The following is a 23,213-nucleotide window of genomic DNA, read 5'->3' on the forward strand; positions in this document are numbered from 1 at the left end:
ACACAAACTTGCCAAGATAAAATATTTTCATTTAGTGTAGTCTATTAAATGCGATCAGCAAATCATTATCATTAGTTAACTAATATACATAATAACTACCTAAATGTGAACTTTCATTATAAGCTGTGTTATTTTATGAATGATTTGAGTGTGTAATCAGGTCCTTTTAAGACAAGTCATGTCACTCAGCTGCCATCTCGGGCTGCCAGCACTTGCGATTAAATTTCATATTTGTATTTACCAAAGACATCTGATAACAACTGTGTCATAAATGGGGTTTATTTTGCTCAAATAGCATTATAAAAGCTTATTCAGGCTAGATCAGCCAGTGCGCATGCGCAGTCTCGGAATGCTAACTGTTTCTATAGCAACCGCAACGCTTCTAACGGTAGCTGTAGTGCTGACTTTACCATAGACAGTAAAATAAATGGACACAGCGACCCCATTGGAACTCAATTGAGACAATTAAAGCCCATTTTTAGCGTTTTTTAGCACTTCTGTTTCTGACACGCAGACTCAAACTAAGCTTGACGACGTCAGCAACCTGTCTGACAGATGTAAATCTTCTAGTAGCTGTGCGTGCAAACTGTCATCGTTAATCTTGCAGAGACGGCGAGCTTGAGCGGGGAGTTCTTTGTCGTGAGTGAGCAGGAGTAAGTATTCTGATTAATTATTTTGTATAGTATTGTCTCTTGTCTGTACGGTAATGCGACAGAGAGCCGAGTGGTTATGACGCAATTGTTAGCCTATTTTTTACAAAAACTGTTTATACGGGGCCATAATGTAACATAGAAGGTAATGGAGCCCTTTATACATTGTCGTGTATCTTTAGAATAAATGATGGACAAACGGAGTCTTTAAACGCCTCAGATGTAAAGTTATTCCAAAATGAATAGGAGTCAATGGGAATGCTAACGCAAGTGAAGTTCTGCTACAAGATGGCAGCACCCTGCTGACTTCAACTTCCGGTCGACTTCCTTGCCGCCTGGACTTTACCGATTAGCGATTGGCTCCTTCATTCAGAAGGCGGGGCTTCCTGCGATTCAGCATTGCATTTTCCCCATTCAAAACTATACAAGTGACATGTCTTGGGTATTCTATAGTCCTCGTTTATGTCCATGAGCTCTCACTCTGACTGACTCCCTCATCAGTGCACTGAATACTGAACTAGAGCTGATTGAGATGCACCCAGAGACTGGGTTTATTTCTCTTTCTGTTACTCTCATCTTAAACAGAACTGAGTGTCCAAAAAACTCCTGCTGTAGTGACTGAGATAGACGTGACACACTGATAAAGATGGCGTTTGTTAAAGAGGAGAGTGAAGACATCAGGATTGAAGAAGTGTTCAGTCTGAAACAAGATCCTGAGGAACAAACAGGTCTGTTTTTATTCTCTAAACTAAACCCAGCCGTTTGATCCATATTCAAATGTCCAGCTCTACAGAAATGAAAGATATTTTTGAAGAGTGTTATATGAGCATCGTAATTAAGGTGGTTTTATTTGACATGGAGCGTGTCGAAGCATGTGTACAGACATGTGGAGATCACATGACGAGACAAAAGGTGCGTTCGACTTCATGCAGCGCCGCACAAACCGATCGCAGTCTGACTTCATGCAGTGCATGCTGGGTAGAAATGTTGTCTGACTTGAGACGGCACTTGATTTAATAACTAATTTATTTGTATTTCACTAGTATTAATTAATATCTAAAAAAGTTTCCGATCTCTCCTGATCATATTACAGGGGAACAGTCCGTGGATAATTAGCATTTATATTTCTGCATTTAGCAGACGTGCATTTAAAAGTCCATGCATTACGAAAACAAGCAATATCAATCCCCAAAAGCAGTTCACTTAATAAAAAAGTTGGTTTTACCTTAGCTGAGGGATGTCTTTGTTGATTTCCTCGGAGAAAACCGCAACACAACATCATCAAAATCCAGTTCCCTCACAAGATCGCATTCAATGTCCATTAAAGACAAACAATTGAGACGTCTTGACACATTTCGCTTCTAAGTTCATATTTTTTCTCTTGCCATGAGAGCAAATGAACGTACTTCTTCACAGTTGCTGACTGACAGGGTGAGAAATATCTTAAGGGCAACACACACATTGGGGAAAACCAACGGCAGTCCATAATCTATAACTGTTTTCATCGTCTTTGATGGTGATCTGTCCGGCTCCATTGAAATGAAAGATCTGAACTGAATCAGCTCATCAGCAAGACAGCTGTTCAAGTCATCAGGGTCAGCAGAAGAAAGGTTATGGGCTCCTGTAGTAATGTTGCTGTCAGATTCTGCAAAGAGACTATTGATGTGTTTATAGGCATCCAGTCTGTGATCAAAGCAACTGACAGGATTGTCATTGGTAACTTTAAATGTGTGGCTTCCACTAGGACCCACATCACCAGCTGTGGTCTCGTCAGCAAAAGTTGTTCTTTTCTTGATTCGGTGTTCCTCATGCTTATAAGACTGGCATACACCAGGCACACTTAAAGCGCTCCTCTCAACATGTTCAAATAGCTCGCGCTGAGCTGATACAAACTCATGCAATGATTCAAGCAGTCGCACCGCTGTCAGAAGGGCCATATCACTTTTTCACGGACACACACTCGTCGCGTGGAATCGTTCAAATATAGTATTCCAGAACGGCACCATAAATTCAGTTTCTAGTTTGTCCATCATTGCCCGTAGTCCCGATGCTTCGTTGTTTGTTTCCCTTCTTTCACTCTCATCTTCAGCTATACTGTTTAAGGCCTCTCTTATACTAAAGTCATTTTTCCAAAGAGATTTGGCTGAATCTGCCTTAGAGCTCCACCGAGTATCAGACAAATGTTTAAGTGTTAAGTTTGTCTTTGCGAATACTGTTCCCCATCGGCGAGTAGAGGCCGAACAGAATGAATACAATGACTGTAACAAACTAAAGATGCCTACTGTATGACCTCTGGGCTGCTGTGTACACTGTTTACACCTGCTAAATTCAATGAGTGAGCAGCACAAGGTATGTAATGGATCAGCACATTTATCTGTGTTAAGTGTGTTAAGTGTGCCATTGTACCTGCCAGACATATTACTCACGTTATCATACGATTGGCATGTCCAAGCCAAGGTCATTTACCATTTTAATGATGCAATCACACAAACTCTCACCCGTGTGACCTGAAAAGTGCTGGAAACCTATGAATCGTTCCATCACATGATTTTGCCGATACCGATAGCTAGGTTGAACCACACTGGCCGATATCGATTAATTAACCGATAGTTTTTAAAATGGATACTGAACAAAAACTAAAATAGTGCTTTATTTAAAATAAAAAAACAGTACTGAATCATACTAGTAGTAGTAGTAATAATAATAATAATAATAATAGCAATAGTAAATTTAGAAATTACCACAAATTCAGTTTTATTTTTTTCCAAATTCTGTTATTTCTGTTTGATTTATTTTCTGGATTCAGTTTTTTTGTTTTAATTTTTCTGCACTCCGTTTTAATAGTTAAAGTTTATTAATCAAAAAGCAAGTCTGATTAATTAAAACCATGAAACTAATACATTTTCACATCAATTTAATAAAAGGTTTAACAAAAATACATTCAGGGCCCGATTAAATGTTTAATTATTTTCCTCACCATATTTATATTTTTAGCATGTCTAATTATATAAATGAATAAAACAACTTAATTGATAATTGTTTTTTTTTCTTCTTAAAGAAGCTTTATGATTTTTTCCCTCTCAAAAATTCAGTGTTGTGTATTTAACATTTTCTGGTTATCAAATCAAGGCATGAAACATTAATTTCATTTATCTTTTAATTACTGAAAATTAAGCAAACTTTTTTTTGTCAAACAAAAGGGATTTACTATTAAAATTAAAACATGGAAGAAATGTTGTGTGATTATTCCTTAAAAAATAATGTTTGTTTCATTTTAGTAGTAGTAGTAGTAGTAGTAGTAGTAGTAGTAGTAGGTTATGTACCTTCTACTGAAAAATAGACCGGACTTTTATTTTGACGGGTTGCCGTGAATACTTTTACAGTTCTGTGTATGTGATATGAGTCTAGTTTTACTCAAATCAAATGGTCAGAATCTCATGAAAGCTCTCTCAGAGCACTTCTGGAGATGTTGTTCATGTGTTTACAGCACAACGTATACTCTCACACTTTAACTGCTTCTATTTTTGAACACTTAATGATTATCTAATCAAAATAAAAGAGCAGCGCTGAGTCTAGGAGAACTCACCGGTATCACACCCTGGAAAACTCCAGCAGCGGTCTAAAACAGTTCATTTAATCACCAAACAGACACAAATTTACTTCAAGAATGAACAATGAGGCACAGTTAAGTTTGAAGTTCAGCGTTAAAAAAAAACGGAGCAAAAGGAAAGAGCGATCTATATTATATTTACATTACATTGACTCAGCTGTACGAATTGAGATTGGGAGGTCATTCCAACAGCTGGGCACAGTCCAGGAAAAGGTCCTTGAGAGTGATTATGAACCTCTTTGGGATGGCACCACAAGGCGTTGTTCACTTGCAGAGCGCAAACTTCTGGAGGACACATACGATTGAACTAGCTATAATAACATAAAGCTCTAAATTAAACATACAGACTTTATTAGAGCCACAGAAAGACAAACGATGAAAATGTCAATATACAATTCAATATGTACATTAACAATGATTCGGGGTGAATATAATGTAATTTATTGGAAAACTTTGAATGGCGTGCTGTGGCGCAGCAGGATTTTCTGTCGGCTGCATTTAAATCGTGGTCTGAAGATTATCGTTCTGTTCAGTGTGAAGCGTCACGTGTCTACACAAATAGCAGGTGCTGTCAGTGATTCCAGCCACTAGAGGCCGCTCTCGCACTGTATAATGAAAACAGACCCTTCTTAGCGGCTTCAGCAACAGACGCAACCTGGAAAACTATCTGCGTGGATTTTTGCTGATAACCAATAACTATCAATGCAGATTAATTGGCAAAACCAATATATCGGTCGTCCTCTAGTTTCCAGTCACTAAATCCATCTATAAAGGCATGTCGTTTGGACGAGAAAACCTGTCCTGTTGATGGGGAGTATAGAAGCCACTCTCGTGAAACAATCTGGCCATTTGGTAAGCGAGTGTGTAATAAATCATTGGTAAGGGAGCGAATCTTACCACCCAGACCACAATCCCTTAGGGAAGATGTATATTTTGAGATTCGGTTATGGAAAGCGGTAGCCCACATCTTGGCGTTCGATTGCAGGCCTTTCCGCTCATTGAGTTCTCTCCAGTGCTGGAAAGCTGATCCAATATTTACACGGGTCCTACTTCTTGCCTTAAGCCTTCTTTTGGTTTGCAGAAGTTTTCCTCTTTTGTTTTTATCCTTCATCTCTATCTTTCTGTAGCTCGGCTCGGCTAATGCACGCCCCTTACTGCTGAGATACAAGTTTGTTTTCCTACTCGGCCCTAATCAGTTTTCTAAAGCGTTTTTGAAAAATCGCTTACCCCACCTTTGATGCAGTTTACAGCTCCTAGTCATGACGGGGATCTTTTATCACTGGGACTGCCCAATCTTTCAGTATCAAGCGATGTGCAAATCCAGTGTCAGAATGGACCTTGAAAAAAAACACAAAAAGCTTGTGAAACTCCATAGCTGCCCGGAAAAACAAGCCTACACTGGTAAAAATTTATTGTAGTTTTACAGGAAATTTCTGGCAACTAATTGCCATGAATTTACATCAAGTGATAGACAGGATTATATATATATATATATATATATATATATATATATATATATATATATATATATATATACAATAAAGTACTGTGATTTATAGTAGCATTATTACAATAAAATACTGTGTTTTGTATTGCTGTCATACAATCCTCAACAATGGTGACATATTAAAAAAAAAATATAATAATTGCAGCAATGCATGCTGGCAGCCATGACTGTGTTTGTATGTTGGCATGAAGTATGTCACCATTGTTATGTTTCATACACCAAATGTTGATGTGAGTGTATAATTAACACAAAACATGTTTTAAACAAAAAGTTAACAAGGACAATATTTATACACTCCTAAACATAAACATATGAAACACAGTGTTTCAGATTATTATTTTTTATGTAAGTTATTTAAATCTCTTAAATGCAGTTATTTGTCTGTTATTAAAGCAGTCTTGTTGATCTGCATTATCAGCGCAGAAATGTTTTCTGAAAACAGCTGCAATTGCTGCAAAACAAGCAACACAACAAAAGTCGAGGCTCAAAAGCCCAACTGAATCAAACACTGATCTCCTTGATGGTGATCTCAAACAAAACATTTTCAATAAGACGTCAACATCTAAACCTCTGTAAATTCTCAATACGAACTTCTGTAGACGTGTGACAGAAATAAAGTCAATCTGGTTAGTAATAATTGAAGCTGGTAATGCTGTTTGTTATGTTTTTTTAATCAGATCTTGAGAGACTTTTATCTTCCGTTCATCTAAGGCTGTGTCTGAAGAAAGTTGTAGTTTGTGTTCTTATGTCTCTTTCTTTCAGAGCTTGTTCACAGCAGGTGTTTGAATGAATGAATGTTTCAGGAACATCATGATAACCTTTAAATAACATTCTACTAACGTTCTTGGAATGTTACAAATCAACGTTTCTAGAATGTTGAATTTTAAATCAAAATAAAGTTGAAAGAACAATTGAGGAACATCATACCTTTTAAAAACATTCCTCTAACGTCAAGAAAACTGGACATTTTGTATGTTCCCAGAACCAACACTGAATATTTGGAGAATGTTCTTATAACAAAATTCTATTAGCTGGGAAAGTACCCATTTGAATGCTATCCCACAAGTGCTATGTGGTGGCTACAATAATATTATAGAACTGTCCCTTAGTTTCCTATGATGCATTTGCATTTACAATAAAAACATGAATACAATGCGTTGTTGTAAAATGTATTGTAAAAATCCTGCATTGTAAAAATGTATGGTAATTATTCTGCTGGTGCCGATACAGGATGGCTGCCTCCGTGACGTGCACTGCAGTTGTTGTTGCTGTTGTGTTTTTGTTAGTTTGTCCTGTCTTTAGTTATATTCCTGCAATCAGTTTCACCAGGGACAAATTGCTGGACATTCGGCACCACACACCTCCAGATATATCTCCGGTTTTTGACTATTCTAATGTTTTGCTGGACATTTTTGTCGGCGGAGCAGCTGCGCTGATCACGCGCTTCAGGACACGAAGATGGGGAAAGAGAGCTGGGGCGCTTGTGAAACTCAGAAAATGCGTATTTCGAGCACTGTTGCCTAGAATCCATCTGACAAATCTCCGCTCTCTACCCAACAAAACAGACAAACTCCTTCTGCTCTCAGAATCAGAAAGAGCTTTATTGCCAAGTATGCTTGCGCATACAAGGAATTTGTTTTAGTCACATAAGCTTCCAGTACACAGATACAACAACACACAGAAAAAACAAATAAATAAAATAAAAAAACAAATGTCATATAAATAAGTGTATAAACAATTGTGCTATAAATGATAATGGAATAGGATTGAGTAAGATCCAGGGATGTACTAGGATGGAGGGATAACAAATAAATATAAGGATATTCCAAATTTTTATTGCATAAGCATAAGTAGGGAACATTTAACTAATCATGAGGTAGATTGCCTGGGGGAAGAAACTGTTTTTGTGCCTTGCTGTTCTGGTGTTTGCGGCTCTGAGACGCCGGCCAGATGGCAAAAGTTCAAAGATGGGGTGACTTGGATGTGAGGGATCCAGAGTGATTTTCTGAGCCCTTTTCCTCACTCTGGATGTATACAGTTCTTGAAGGGTGGGCAGGGGAGCACCAATAATCCTTTCAGCAGTCAGAACAGGTCCCGGACAAATAAGGATTTCTCACACTCCTCTGCTCTGTGTTTCACGGAAGCTTGGTTAAACGACGCCATTCCAGACAGCGTGCTCCATCTGCCGGGCTTTCAGCTGTTCAGAGCGGATCGCGACGCAGAATCAATGGGGAACAAGGACAATAGTGTTAAAGAAGACATGCTGTTCAGATCTAAAAACACTCTTCATTAACTGCCAGCCATTCTATTCGCCGCGGGAGTTTCACTCGTTCATTCTGGTCAGTGTTTACATCCCTCCGCAAGCGCATGTGAGCTCAGCTTTACAGAAACTCGCTGATCAGATCACAGAGACAGAACAACAACGCCCGGACTCTGTTTTAATCATTCTGGGGGACTTTAATAAAGCCAATCTCTCCCGTGAACTGCCAAAATACAGACAGCATGTTACATGTCCCACAAGAGACAGTAATATATTGGATCACTGTTACACCACAATAAAGGATGCATTTCACTCTGTTCCACGAGCAGCTTTGGGACGTTATGATCACCTTCTGGTTCATCTTATACCATCCTACAGGCAGAAACTAAAATCAGCTAAACCTGTAGTAAGGACAGTAAAAAGATGGACTAATGAAGCAGAGCAGGATTTACAATCTTGTTTTGACCTCACTGATTGGAGTGTTTTTGAAGCTGCTGCCACCGATCTGGATGAACTCACAGAGACCGTAACATCATATATCAGTTTCTGTGAGGATATGTGTATTCCTACAAAGACTCAACTAATTTACAATAATGACAAACCGTGGTTCACTGCAAAACTCAGACAGCTCCGTCAGGCCAAAGAAGATGCTTACGTGAAGGGGGACAGTGTCTTGTATAAACAGGCTAAATACACATTGGAAAAGGAGATCAAAGTGGCAAAGAGGAATTATTCAGAAAAAATAAGGACTCAGTTCACTTCCAACGACTCCGCATCAGTGTGGAAAAGTCTAAAGAAGATCACCAATTACAAGACACCACCCCCCAGCACTGTAGAGAATCAACAACTGGCAGACGATCTGAACGAGTTTTACTGCAGGTTTGAAAGAACACCCATCACCTGCCCTGAACGCCTCCCCACAAAACCATTCACACCATTCACAACTCCTGCAACCAGCCCTGAGTGCCTCTCCAAACTACCGTTCACACCATTAACAGCTCCTGCAACCCATCCTGAACACCTCTCCAATCAAGCACTCTCACCATTCACACCTCCTGCATCCCCCCTCTCCCCCACACCTGCAATTCAGATCAGCGAGGATGCGGTGCGCCAGGTCTTCTGGAAGCAGAAAAGGAAAAAAGCACCAGGCCCAGATTGTGTTACACCAATCCTGTGCTGACCAGCTGGCCCCCATCTTCACACAGATCTTCAACAGATCGCTGGAGCTGTGCGAAGTCCCTTCATGCTTCAAACGTTCCACCATCATCCCCATCCCTAAGAAACCCAAAATTACAGGACTAAATGACTACAGGCCTGTGGCTCTAATGTCTGTAGTCATGAAGTCATTTGAAAAACTGGTGCTGGGCCACCTGAAGGACATCACTGGGCCCTTGCTGGATCCTCTTCAGTTTGCCTACAGAGCAAACAGGTCTGTGGACGATGCAGTAAACATTGGACTGCATTATGATCTGCAACACCTAGACAGACCGAGGACTTATGTGAGGATCCTGTTTGTGGACTTCAGCTCGGCCTTCAACATGATCATCCCAAACCTCCTCCTGCCCAAACTAAATCAGCTCTCCGTGCCCACCTCCGTCTGTCAGTGGATCAACAGCTTCCTGACAGACAGGCAGCAGCTAGTGAGGCTGGGAAAATACACATCCAGCACCCGTACAATCAGCACCGGAGCTCCCCAGGGCTGCGTTCTCTCCCCACTGCTCTTCTCCCTGTACACCAACGATTGCACATCTAAGGACCCCTCTGTCAAGCTCCTGAAGTTTGCAGACGACACCACACTCATCGGCCTCATTCAGGACGGTGACGAGTCTGCTTACAGACAGGAGGTAAAAGAGCTGGCTGTCTGGTGCAGTCTCAACAACCTGGAGCTTAACACGCTCAAAACAGTGGAGATGATCGTGGACTTCAGGAGAAACCCCCCTGCACTCCCCCCACTCACCATCATGAACAGCACTGTGACTGCAGTGGAGTCATTCAGGTTCCTGGGCACCACTATCTCTCAGGACCTGAAGTGGGACATTCACATTGACTCCATTGTGAAAAAGGCCCAGCAGAGGTTGTACTTCCTTCACCATCTGAGGAAGTTTAACCTGCCACAGGAGCTGCTGAAACAGTTCTACTCCACCATCACTGAATCCATCCTCTGCACTTCAGTAACTGTCTGGTTCAGCTCAGCTTCTAAATCTGACCTCAGAAGACTACAGAGGGTAGTCCGGACTGCTGAGCGAATCATCGGTTCAACCCTCCCATCTATTCAAGAACTGTACTTATCCAGAGTGAGCAGGGGCCTGTACCATGAAGCTGGATTAGGTGGCTAGTCAGCTATGTTTCAGCTTAGTTTCCGTCAACTCTGGGTTTTAGGTACTATGAAAGTAGCTCGGCTTTACTCGGTGTTTGTTGCCATGGTATCTTACGCTGCACGGCTAACCTGCTCCGGGGCAGATTATGTTCTGGGTTAGAGATCTCAGACTGAAGGTGAACCAATCAGATGTGAGAGAAGTGACACATGTCTGACACAAAGTCACTCCAGTTTATCTTGCTCCAAATTAAAGGTCACTTATGCTTAAAAAAAAAAAAAAATAGAAGTCTGGCTTTAATGATAATATCGAAGTCATTTTATGATTTATATAATTATTGTGATTCATATTATTATTTATCTCTTACACACAAGCAGTTTTAGTTTAACAGTTATTATAACTTATTTTAAATAAATATTAATGTATAGATATAATGTAATATAAATAAGCTGTAGTATCAAAAGATTGAACTATTTTAAAAAATACAAATCTGACCTTACATGTTCAAGTCTCTATCACTATATATTTTCAAATGTATAAACTAAGTTAACAAGTTCCACTTGTGACTACACTGATGGAGCAAGATCATTTATTTTATTAGTCCTCCTTCATTTTTCATATGACATTTAAATTTGTCATAATCTTCAATCTCTTAACCTTTAGCAAAACCTTTAACCTTTAGTTTTGAATCTTGCTGGGTCTCTCACGAGAAGTAAATCAATCTTGCTTTGTGTTGCAAGGCTCGTGATTGGCTGTTCGCCAGTGATGTCACACATTCCTGTGCACACGCTCCACAAACTCAGGATCAAAGCCTGAATTGACAAAGAAAGTTGATGAACAGCATCATGGTACCAACAAAGCCGGATTGGAGAGGTTTGGTTTTGTCAACTCAAAACTAATCCTGTAACTCTGAATTTGTTCAGCTACCATCATGGTACAGGCCCTAGAAGGGCTGGCAAAATCACTCTGGACCCCTCACATCCAGCACACTCCCTCTCTGAACCGCTGCCATCTGGTCTACGCTACAGAGCTCTGAGCACCAGAACAACCAGACACAGGACCAGTTTCTTCCCTCTTGCAATCCATCTCATGAACACTTGAAAATAACTGTGGAACACACTACACTACACTTTATATTTATATACACATAAACTTATTTATCTCACCCACATACTTCGTCTACACTTCAAATTTGCACATAATATACCTGTACATACAAAACTGTCTATTGTTATATACCTGCACATACAATTGTCAGTTTGTATATAAATATTCCTTACCTACTTATTCATACTTTTTATTATTTTATTACGTGTTTGTTGTTCTGTTGCTGTCATTCTGTTGCACTGCGGAAGCTTATGTCACGAAAGCAAATTTCTCGTATGTGTAAACACACATAGCAATAAAGCTTATTCTGATTTTGGAAATTATATCAATTTCTAACAGTTTAAGCAGCGCAGATAACCATGCATGTCCCCAATAACCTGAGAAGTTAGGGTTAGGAGAAGGAACGTAGCTTGTTCGAAAGAGTGAAACAGCAGCTGTCACATGAATGCTTGATATCTTGATATCAACTGGGTATGAAGTTCTCATCTGAACTTGTTCTTGAGTCAGTCACATAACTCGTGGAGTCCATTTCAATAATGTAGTGATGCATGAAGTAGTGCTAACTCGATCATTTCCGAATCAGGCAGCTTAATGATAAATGTGGTGAATTCATCGGAGTTGAGTCCATTGGGGAAACAAATTCCATTTACTAAATTCCCAATTCCAAGTGATGATAGTGTTTTGCCTGCTGAAATCGCCATTTAATTAGCCACTGAGCAATGTGAAAACTGCTAAAAATACTGAAGGACCATATATGGATGATTAGGAAGGTGTCGTATCCTATAGGTTGATGGGGATTAGTTGAGAGTCAATAATACTGATAAGATGATGATGATGATGATGATGATGATACAAGTTCTACTAATAATAACAGTACAAAACGCCTAAGGAGCTGCTGGATTCATGAATATTAATCAGATTGTGTACGTTTGCTCGAACTGATTCACTGAAATCAAAACAGAGACGATAATAGGTGAGCACCAGAAAATGAGATTGCCATTTGTGCATTAGGTCTGCCCACTACCAAAGAAAGCCGCAGTTCTTAAAAGCTGAAAAAATCCATAGGAACCCCATATTTTGACTGGAAAATACAACAAAAAATATATTCTCGCTCTCTCTTCTCTCAACCAAAGCGACGGCAAGTCGTGCGCCGATAAACTGCAGTTCACGGTATGTCAAATAAAGGTATTCTGCACATCCATTGAGAAACTGAGAAATATCACAGATCGCTTGACTGAGAATGAAACTCTGAAGCACTCCGTCTGAATGTTCAGCGAGTAAAAATATATCTGTGCTAAACTTATACTTAGCCTCCAACTCACACACTAGCAAGTAAAATCCAAGAATTTATTAGTCATTGGTTAATATAAGACATCATTTAGTCGCCCAGAGTTAAGTTTTAGTTGCACATGCGAGTGATTTACTCACAATGTAGAGGGCTGCCTAAAGAAAGAGCAGCATGACCACCTCAGAGGCCATCACTCCAAGATGGCAGCTTGTTAGTTTATCAGCGTCTGCGTTTATCAGCGTCTGTTTTTATTCTTCGTTCTTTATTATTGTATGTTTTATATTTTCTGTTTTAAATGTTTGAATGGACTACAGATACAACAAACAAATTATTTCAACCTCCGCAAACGTTTTTATTATAGTACATTTCGGTTGACCAACGTGTGCTTGGGACTCAGCACAAATTCTATGGGCCTGGCAGCGAGGGAAAGCAGCCCGCATGTGAAGGAGAACAGTGGTCTATCCTTAGACGTCTTTGTAAACTTCGGACTCGAGGCCTGGGGAAGTCGTGGCCTAATGGTTAGAGGGTTGGACTCCCAATCGAAGGGTTGTGAGTTCTAGTCCCGGGCCGGCAGGAATTGTGGGTGGGGGGAGTGCATGAACAGCTCTCTCTCCACCTTCAATACCACGACTTAGGTGTCCTTGAGCAAGGCATCGAACCCCCAACTGCTCCCCGGGCGCCGCAGCATAAATGATGAACACTGCTTCGGGTGTGTGTTCACAGTGTGTGTGTGTTCACTGCTCTGTGTGTGTGCATTTCGGATGGGTTAAATGCAGAGCACAATTTCGAGTATGGGTCACCATACTTGGCTGAATGTCACTTCACTTCACATTCACATTTTTAACAAAGGCTTGTTTTGCTGTTGCTTTATTGGTACTGTTCCCTATCTTCATCTAGAATTGGCTGTTTTATTTTGCAACTTGGCTTTTTTCGACGGTGTGCTGGGGATCCTGGTCATGCGCAAAGGAGTTTGTCAACCTTGCATCCACGGGCTTGACAGCGGAAAAACAGCTTCGTAGTTGCAGCCACTTGTGAAACAGCACGTGCACGAAGGAGAGCAGCATTTGCTTTCATTTTTGGAACGATCTGAGTCCTGAGAACTGGTTGCTCGGTCCCGCAATTTGGGCGTTGGTTGGTGAACCTGCTCAAGTACAAAGGAGTTTCGGTACGTGCTTCCACTTGCACTTGTACGGAATTACATGGACCCTGTGGCTATAGATTACTCGGTGAAAAATGTGGTGTGTAACCGTTGGATGTGTACTCTTTCTGAGCTCTTTTTGTTGGACACCGTACCAAGTTTACATCAGCGGCCATGGGTATTTTTCTGGTGCTCTACCATTGTTGTGCAATTCATCTGTAAATTTAAAAACAAATTTGACTCTCTATGGACTGTCTACTAACATTGTCTCCTCTGAACAATATTATCGGTTGTTGTATCCCTTAAATACTATGTATTTTGATCTTACAAGATGTGCTTTAACCAGGGAAGAGAATTATTGTATTATTAATATTTATAATTGTCGGCTGATTTTTAGAATTAGAGTGAGTAATCTAGTCAAACGAAGGTGCCTAATAGTTTTATTGTTATTAATGTCTGGGAATGTATTGTCTAACCCAGGACCTTATGCTGCTTCAAATTTTACTACTCCGACTGAACTAAAATCCAGGTCAGGACTGGGTTTTATTCATCTAAATGTTCATAGTCTGTTGCCAAAATTAGATATGGTATATATTTGGGCAAGAAATACAAATGCGTATGTCATAGTTATATCTGAATCTTGGTTAAATAAATCGATCTCAGACAAAGAAATTAGTATTTCTGGATACAAGGGTTTTAGAGCTGATAGATCAAAAAGGGGTGGAGGGGTGGCAATTTATGTCAAAGAACATTTTGAGACGACATTACTACTTTCAACTTCCATAGCTAAGCAATATGAATTATTGGCTCTAAATTTATCTGTGTCTAATAATGTGCAGCTCACCATAGCTGGTTGTTACAGACCTCCGTCGGGCAACTAGTTGTACTTTGCATTTAGTAATGAATTTGTTGGCTTCTTTAAATTATAAAGAACTGGTCTTATTAGGTGATTTTAACTTAAATTGGATGCATACAATATCCGATCAATTAAAAGTGCTTTGTGATAATCTAAATCTTTTTCAATTAGTAGATTCACCAACTAGGCCTAACTCGAAATCTATGGAAAAATCTACATTAATAGATCTTATTACAAATGTCCCACATAAATACTCGTCAGTTTCTGTATTTGCCAATGATATTAGTGACCACTGTTTTGGTGCAGTAGTTAGAAACATGAAGTTAACTCAGCAAAATCCAAAAATTATTACGAGACGTTTCATGAAATATTTCTATGAACAAGCATTCTTATACGATCTTGTTCAAATTGATTGGAACAAAATTATTCTAATACCGTATGTTGATTGCGCATGGGAATATTTTTATGACAATTTTATGCTAATTATTAATAAGCACGCACCCATAAAAAAACTAGAGTTAAATGTCGTGATAATCCGTGGTTTTCGATTGCATTACGTGATCTCATTCAAGAACGTGATGCTGCATGGGCTAAGGCTAGACAAACAAATCAAAGTTCTGATAGGCTGCACTTTAGACAGCTTCGAAATAAATGCACGGTGGCGACCAGAAAGGCTAAATCAGATTATTTCCTTGATAATTCAACAAACTCTAGGAAGTTTTGGGGGGATATTAAGCTCTTAGACCTTCCTTCCAGTATTATTAAAGATTCTATTAAAATCGTAGATAAAAAGCAAATGCTTAATAGTTTTAATACAAATTTTATAGAATCAGGGTCTTTAATTCAAACAAATAGTTATATACATTCTAATTGAGATTTTCTTGAAGCAGAACGTAATCTATGGCAAAATGAGTTTGCTTTTGAACAAATTACTTGCTCTGACGTCTGTTCTGCTTTAAAGGAACTGGATGTAAATAAATCGCCAGGTCCTGACGATATTGCTCCATTGTTTTTAAAATTAGCGGCTGATCTTATTTCACCCTCACTGACGTATTTGTTTAACCTTTCTTTATTAACAAACAAAATTCCAATGATCTGGAAGTCAGCATTCGTCGTTCCTTTGTCCAAAGGGGGTGATCCTTCTTTAATGGACAATTATAGACCTATATCTAAACTGTGTACTATCTCGAAAATCTTGGAAAAATTAGTTGCAATTGACAAAGTATTTATATACTCATAATATTCTGTCTACTAACCAATCCGGTTTCCGTGAAGGATACAGTACGTCTACAGCTGTTTTAAAAGTTTTGAATGATATAGTGGAGTCCTTAGATGACAAGAAACACTGTGCATGTCTTTTTTTCGACTTATCAAAGGCCTTCGATACTGAGGAGCATGACATGTTACTAAAAAGGCTTCGATCAGTAGGACTATCAGAAAATGTTATCTTGTGGTTTAGTTCTTATTAAGGGGAAGATCCCAATGTGTCCAGATGGAAGGTATACGGTCAGATCCATTAGAGGTCGTTAGGGGAGTCCCTCAAGGATCTGTGCTAGGACCACTATTGTTCACCATATATATAAATTGTTTAGATTTTAATATTGAAAATACAAGGTTCCATTTTTACGCTGATGACACTATTATATATTGTTCAGCTCCCTCTAAGCAACAATCTGTAGCCTTTTTACAGTCTGCTTTCGATATAATCCAAAAAATGTTTTGTGCCTTGAAGCTGGTCTTAAATGAGAAAAAAACTAAATGTATGTTATTGTCGAACTCAGCAAATTTCTGCTGAAAATTCAATTTCTCTTCTGACTTTTCAGGGTAGTCTAAATACATCAGTATCAGAGTACAAATACCTTGGTATTATTATCGATAATACATTACGTTTTTGGTTCACATATCAAACATCTGAGGCAAAAACTTAAGAAAAATGTGGATTTTATTATATAAGTCATGTTTTTCATTTAATGCGAGGAAGAAACTAGTATCTGCTAGCTTTTTAACAGTTCTTGACTACGGGGATGTAGTGTATCAGCATGTGCCCTCTTATCTTCTTGTTTCTTTGGATGCTCTGTACCATGGTGCTCTTAGATTTATAGCTGGCTGTAGATTTTCAACACACCATTGTGACCTATACAAAATGGTTGGTTGGTCGCCGTTGAATATCAGAAGGCAAAAGCATTGTTATCTCTTGATTTACAAAGCTATATTGGGTTATTTGCCCTCTTAACTTTGCGGTCTCATTAAACAGAAATTGCCCTATAAAGTTAAAAAATTTAGTATCTTGTGGTCACTTCAAATATTTATTACACAATCATCAGAGTAATTTAATGGTGTGTAAATGTTTCTAATCAGATGCATGTTTTTATATCTATGAAATGATGTTTGTTTATGTTTGTGTGTTGTAACTTCAATGTAAAATTGTCTATGTAAACTCAGCTGCCTATCTTGGCCAGGACACACCTGTAAAAGAGATTTTTATCTCAGTGAGTCCTCTTTCCTGGTTAAATAAATAATTAAACTCTAGCCCTCAATGTCCACTTTTCTGCAAACTCAAGCGTTCAAATAGAGCTTTCTACTCTTCAGCTTTCAAATAATACAGAAGACCTTGATTAGCATGTTCAGGTGTGTTTGATCATTAGGGTTGGAGCTAGACTCTGAAGGAAAGGGGGTTTCAAGGGCCTGAGTTGAGAGTTTCTGGCAGGTTTATTGGGACAAGTAGGACAGTGGTCCTTCAGAGCAGGTTTGGACACCTCTGGTGCAGGATCAAGCATACTCTACACGTTGTTGATTTTTATGCATTACCTAAATGTTTTGATGTTTGTTGTATTGTGGCATTAAACTGGGGATAACTTTTGTTTGTTTTTTTACCTTAGACCTGGTGTTGAAAAAAGAGAAAGAAGTACTCAATGACATTGAAGAGAAAGATCAATACGAGAATCAGCATGATTTCACAGCTGGAAACAAATATTTTAGGTGTTCACATGCTGAAAAGATTTCCACACTAAAAAAAGCTCAAAAGACTGGAAAAACTAGAAGTGATTTCACTTGCCTTCGGTCTGGAAAGAGTAATAATCAACAAGGAAACCTTAAAGTCCACATTAAGGAAACCCCTTTCAGATGCCAACATTGTGGGAAAAGTTTCACTCTTAAAGTAAGTCTTTACAGGCATATAAAAATTCATACTGGAGAAAAGCCGTACACCTGCCAACAATGTGGAAAACGTTTCACTTATAAAGTAAGTCTTGACAGGCATATAAAAGTTCACACTGGAGAAAAGCCTTACACCTGTCAACAATGTGGAAAAAGTTTCAGTTATCAAGTAAACCTTACCCACCACAAGAGAATTCACACAGGAGAGAAGCCTTACACCTGCCCACAGTGTGGAAAAAGTTTCTGTCATCAAGGAAACCTTAGCCACCACTTGAGAATTCCCACAGGAGAGAAGCCTTACACCTGCCAACAGTGTGGAAAAAGTTACCGTCATCAAGGAAGCCTTAACCACCACATGAAAATTCACATTGGGGAGACTCCTTTCAGTTGCCAACACTGTGGAAAAAGTTTCACTTATAAAGGATGTCTTGACAGGCATATAAAAGTTCACACTGGAGAAAAGCCTTACACCTGCCAACAGTGTGGAAAAAGTTTCTGTCATCAAGGAACCCTTAGCCACCACATGAGAATTCACATTGGGGAGACCCCTTTCAGTTGCCAACACTGTGGAAAAAGTTTCGCTTATAAAGGAAGTCTCGACAGGCATATAAAAATTCACACTAGAGAAAAGCCCTACACCTGCTCACACTGTGGAAAAAGTTTTGCTCCGCATGCAAACCTTAAAGTCCACATGAGAATACACACTGGAGAGAGACCCTTCACTTGCCAGCAGTGTGGAAAAAGTTTCAGTCATAAAGGAACTTGGACATAGAGAAAAGTCTTACTCATGCCAACAAAGTGTAGATGTAGTTTCACTCAAAAAGGAAACTTAAACTGGCACACATTAATTCACACAGAATAGAAGCCTTACACCTGGCAACAGCATTTACTCAACTCAGCTCAACTCAACTTTATTTATAAAGCACTTTCAACAACTACCCGTTAAAAGTCTGGCAGCTGAGTTCTGAACGAGCTGCAAACGAGAGAGAGAAGCCTGACTCACACCGAGATACAATACATTACAATAATCCAAACATGAAGACACAAAGGCGTGAACAACTTTCTCCATATCATTAAAAGTAAGAATAGATTTCAATTTAGATATTAATCTAAGATGGAAGAAACTATTCTTAACAACAGCATTAATTTGCTGCTAAGATTTAAGCTCAGAGTCAAAAATGAATCCAAGGTTCCTCACACTAGACAGTTTTTTCCCTGGAAACAACCCCAAGCAGTCATCATCCACACACCCATTATTTCCAAATAAAATGAGCTCAGTCTTATCCTCGTTTAATTGTAGAAAGTTATTTGCAAGCCAGCACTTAACTTCTGCCAAACATGCATGAAGAGACTGAATGGCACTTTTATGCCCATGTTTTAGTGGTACATAAATTTGAAAATCATCTGCATAAAGATGATATTGAATCCCAAATATTTCAAAAATAGAACCTAGAGGGAGCATATAAAGGGAAAATAAAATTGGTCCCAGTATTGAGCCCTGTGGAACCCCACACACAAGGGGGGCAATGGAAGAAAAATAATCCCCTAAACTGACTGAAAGAGTCCTATCCTTCAAAAAGGAAGAGAACCATTTCAGGACTAAGCCCTGAATACCAACCTGATCCCTAACACGATCAGTGAGAATGTTATGATCAACTGTATCAAATGCTGCTGTAAGATCTAACAACATCAAGACAATGCGGTTTCCAGAATCAACACCTCGTAGGAAATCATTAGACACCCTCAAAAGAGCAGATTCTGTACTATAACCAACTCTAAAACCTGACTGGAATCTATGGCAGATGTTATTCCCAGCTAAAAAGTCATTAAGCTGTGCGTGCACAATTTTTTGTAGTATCTTTGAAATAAAAGGCATTTAGAGTGTTTCACTCAACATGGAAACCTTAGAAGTCCACATGAGAATTCACGCCACTGTAGCCGCACTGGGTTGTACATAATAATTAATTCAAATGATATATAGGGAATTAGAATAATTTTTCAGGAATATGGTAAATATATATATCTCATATATAAAATTATTGAAGATGAAAAATAGCTCAATTGCATATATCAATTACTCATTAATATGTCAATATTCCATTCTTCATATCAATTATAGTGATATCTCTTACTGTAAATTACTGCAAATTAAACAGTGGTTTGTCCAGCAAACGGCCGTAAGATTAACTTATAAATTTTCAATAAAGTTATCACTTCTTATAATTCAAGGAAAAATATTCTCTGGCCATGAAAACATTATCCTATCATTATGATGAATTTAGTTACTAAAAGTAAAGCTTGTAGCTAAAGATCAGACATTTCATTGACTCGTAATGTGAGCGGTTTAGAGGCAATCATGAATATATATGGGTTTTTAATAATTGAACTAATAATACATTAAACGAGTAAATATGCGTACGACAATACAGACAGTAAACTTTGTACAAGACATAATTGAATCCAAATAAGGGAGAGAGAGAGAGGGAATGAATGAGAGAGAATAAGCTCAGTTATTGCAAACTCACAGACAGTAACCCTTGAAAGACAACAACGAATCAAACCATAGACAAACTTTAAGCAGGATTTAAATCTCCATAGAAAATGATACTTGCACGTGTCTCTGTGATTTGCCAGACTGGCACGCGTGTGAGCTGCATCCTTTGTTCTTTCCGGGGGTTGCTGCGGAATCGTGCTGTATTTGAAAGGTCCAACAAAGCAATGTTTCAGAATTCGTCTTCCTCGTGTGGAGAGGCGAATAGGTGAATAAACTTAGTAAAGAAAAGAAACAAAACAACGAGATGAAAGCTCCCGAAGGTGCCATGAGAACAGGCTGTTCTCAGCCCCCGTGCTGAGATCAGCGGCGATAGGAGAGCGGACCGAGGCCGCGAAGAAGGACGAGCACCGGGGAAGAAGGGCAAGAGAAAGCTAAGAGGGGGTGGAACTTCCTGGGTCAGTCCTTTATAGCTCGACGGGTTCACGCCTCTGTTCGCGTGAACAACCAATGAACGTCCGCGATCTGAAGCGGGAAAAAGTTCCTTTGTCTCTGGGGAAACACCCACTCTAAAAAGTTCTGACTTATCAGATTTCAGCAGTGATATTCTAGCAAGTTCGTAATTCCAGATTAATACATTTTGCCTTAATTCCCTTTATGTAAGTGAGTCGGTCAAAGCATGACGATTAAACAGACACCAAAAATAACCTATATAAATGATCAAAACATGGTTACATTCAAATGCAGAATTACACACATTTAAAGTTTGATTAACACATGATAAAACTGCAGATACTCCAGTTTATATGGGGAAACATCTACTGCACAAAAAGGCAATCCTCAATACATTTAGAATACATTGAGAAAATAAAAGGGTACTATTCTCTTTTCTAAGAGTTAGCTTTCCTGTCCTGTTTGTTAGGTCATAAAGTTTTACAACCTGGTCAGGTGTAGGGTTACAGAATAATGACTCTTATTTGAGAACATTAAATTAGGAGAAGCATTTCCCATTCGCAAGTCAGCAACTTATAATCCTCGCATAACAAGGATTAATAATTTTATGCAACACAAACATATTCAAGATGCATATTATTTAGGCCTTACATAAAGAGCATAAAGAAAAGTTTGTTTGTGTGTGTGTGCTTATGTGTGTGTGTTGTGGAATGTGTTTCGTTTCTCCTTTGAGGCTGCTCACGGGTATCCCTGGACAGTCTCAATAGGTGTAATAACTGTCACCCACGGCAGGATGTTGCCGACATCGCGGCGCCCCAAGTGGTGAATTATGTTGGAAGATGTTGTAAAACAAAGGTCCTTGTTTACTCACGTTCTGGTCTTTGAGTGCAGAATGTGTTAGAGTCAGGATTCATTAATATGGAACAGATTGCTGAAATACCATCAGCTCATTAGTGTTACACCACAGTAAAACCCTTACACCTGCCCCCTGCAAAGTGAGTAGAATTGTCAAAGATGGATTAGTTTGTCAAACTTCGTGTCCAGAACATGCAAGTATAGCATGTTATATTTTGTGAATGTGCTTGTTAGCATGCTGTATAGTTTATGTGGCTTAATTATTTTGAAGAAGTAATAATAATAATTTTATAGGCAGTGAGCATTTTGTGGTTAAAAATCTAAAGCTCTTGTCTCTGTGAATACAGTAAGAGACAATGACAACTTTAGCCACATAAGCATATTCAGAAAGGCTTTTGCAAACATACTTTATAAAGTGCGATACTTGTGTTATGGATATGAAGGTGGACCACGAAGAGCTGGTATTGATCCATCTTTGAGAAGCAATTTTTCAGAAAATCCTGGGTGTACTTGTGTGGCAAGTATAATATTGTTACACTATTTTAGGGAGGGCGAATGCACTAGTTTATTGAAATTATTATTATTAACTAATGACACTAATGCCAGAGGCTTTTATTATGAAATTTATACAAGGGAAAACCATGATGAATGGTCATGTGATCACAAGCACAATACTGTTGTGTTAATTTGATATTTCTATATACATTTATAATTTGTATTTCTTTGTTATTAGGGCTCAAGCCTGGAGGGCGAGAGCCCTATTGTTTTCCTTAGGATTATTATTTTTTTTTTTTTTTTTCTTTATTCTTCTAATTTTTTTCCAAGGTTTCGGGGGCTTTTGGGGTCCTTAACATACTCAAAAACTCTTGAAAATTGGCACACACCTTGGAACCTGCGGCCATTAGGGCCGGGCAGAGTCTGATACACGGGCGTGGCACAGGGGCTCTACAGCGCCCCCTGTAGTACTGAGGGCCATATATCATGCATACTTGCACGTATACATATGAAACTTGGTACATATATATAACTCATCAAACCAAACAACTTTCACACTGCATGTCATAAGCTCCGCCCAACAGGAAGTTGGCTATTTAGGGTTTTATGAAAAACACATGCTCTGGAATTTGATATACTCCTCTGAGGAACTCCACCCGTTCACCACAAAACTCGGTGAACACGATCTCAAGACATTGGGGATGCTAAATTGCGAAGAGATTTTTGATATCTCGAACGGTTTGCCCGTGGCGAGGCGTTGAAATTATGGCGAGAAATGAGAAACAGGAAATGTCTAATAACATCCACATACATTTCCTGAATTTGATCAAACTTAATTTGTTTGTTCGTTGTATGATACCGATCGTATATATGTGACTATTAGGAGTCAAAGTTATAGCGCCACCAACTGGCAGCAGGAAGTGAATCATTTTCAAAACGCTTTGAATTCAGCATCTTATTTTTACTTGATTTGCTTCAAACTTCATCAGAATAATGACAATACACAGCCGAAGAAAATCTGTTGTGGGGATA

The 23,213-nt window shown here is 38.9% G+C and overlaps 1 protein-coding gene across 1 annotated transcript; it reads left to right on the forward strand.

The window, feature by feature from the left end:
- Window positions 1-610: 610 nt before the first annotated feature.
- Window positions 611-19,828, forward strand: LOC113097266 (gastrula zinc finger protein XlCGF8.2DB-like). The gene is made up of 3 exons (XM_026262492.1): window positions 611-653; window positions 1,236-1,378; window positions 17,611-19,828. Exons 2-3 carry the CDS (start codon window positions 1,297-1,299, stop codon window positions 18,657-18,659), a joined length of 1,131 nt encoding a protein of 376 aa, XP_026118277.1. The 5' UTR covers window positions 611-653; window positions 1,236-1,296; the 3' UTR covers window positions 18,660-19,828.
- The last annotated feature ends 3,385 nt before the right edge of the window (window positions 19,829-23,213 follow it).

Source organism: Carassius auratus, unplaced genomic scaffold, assembly GCF_003368295.1.
Source record: "Carassius auratus strain Wakin unplaced genomic scaffold, ASM336829v1 scaf_tig00216164, whole genome shotgun sequence".
Taxonomy (NCBI): Eukaryota; Metazoa; Chordata; class Actinopteri; order Cypriniformes; family Cyprinidae; genus Carassius; species Carassius auratus.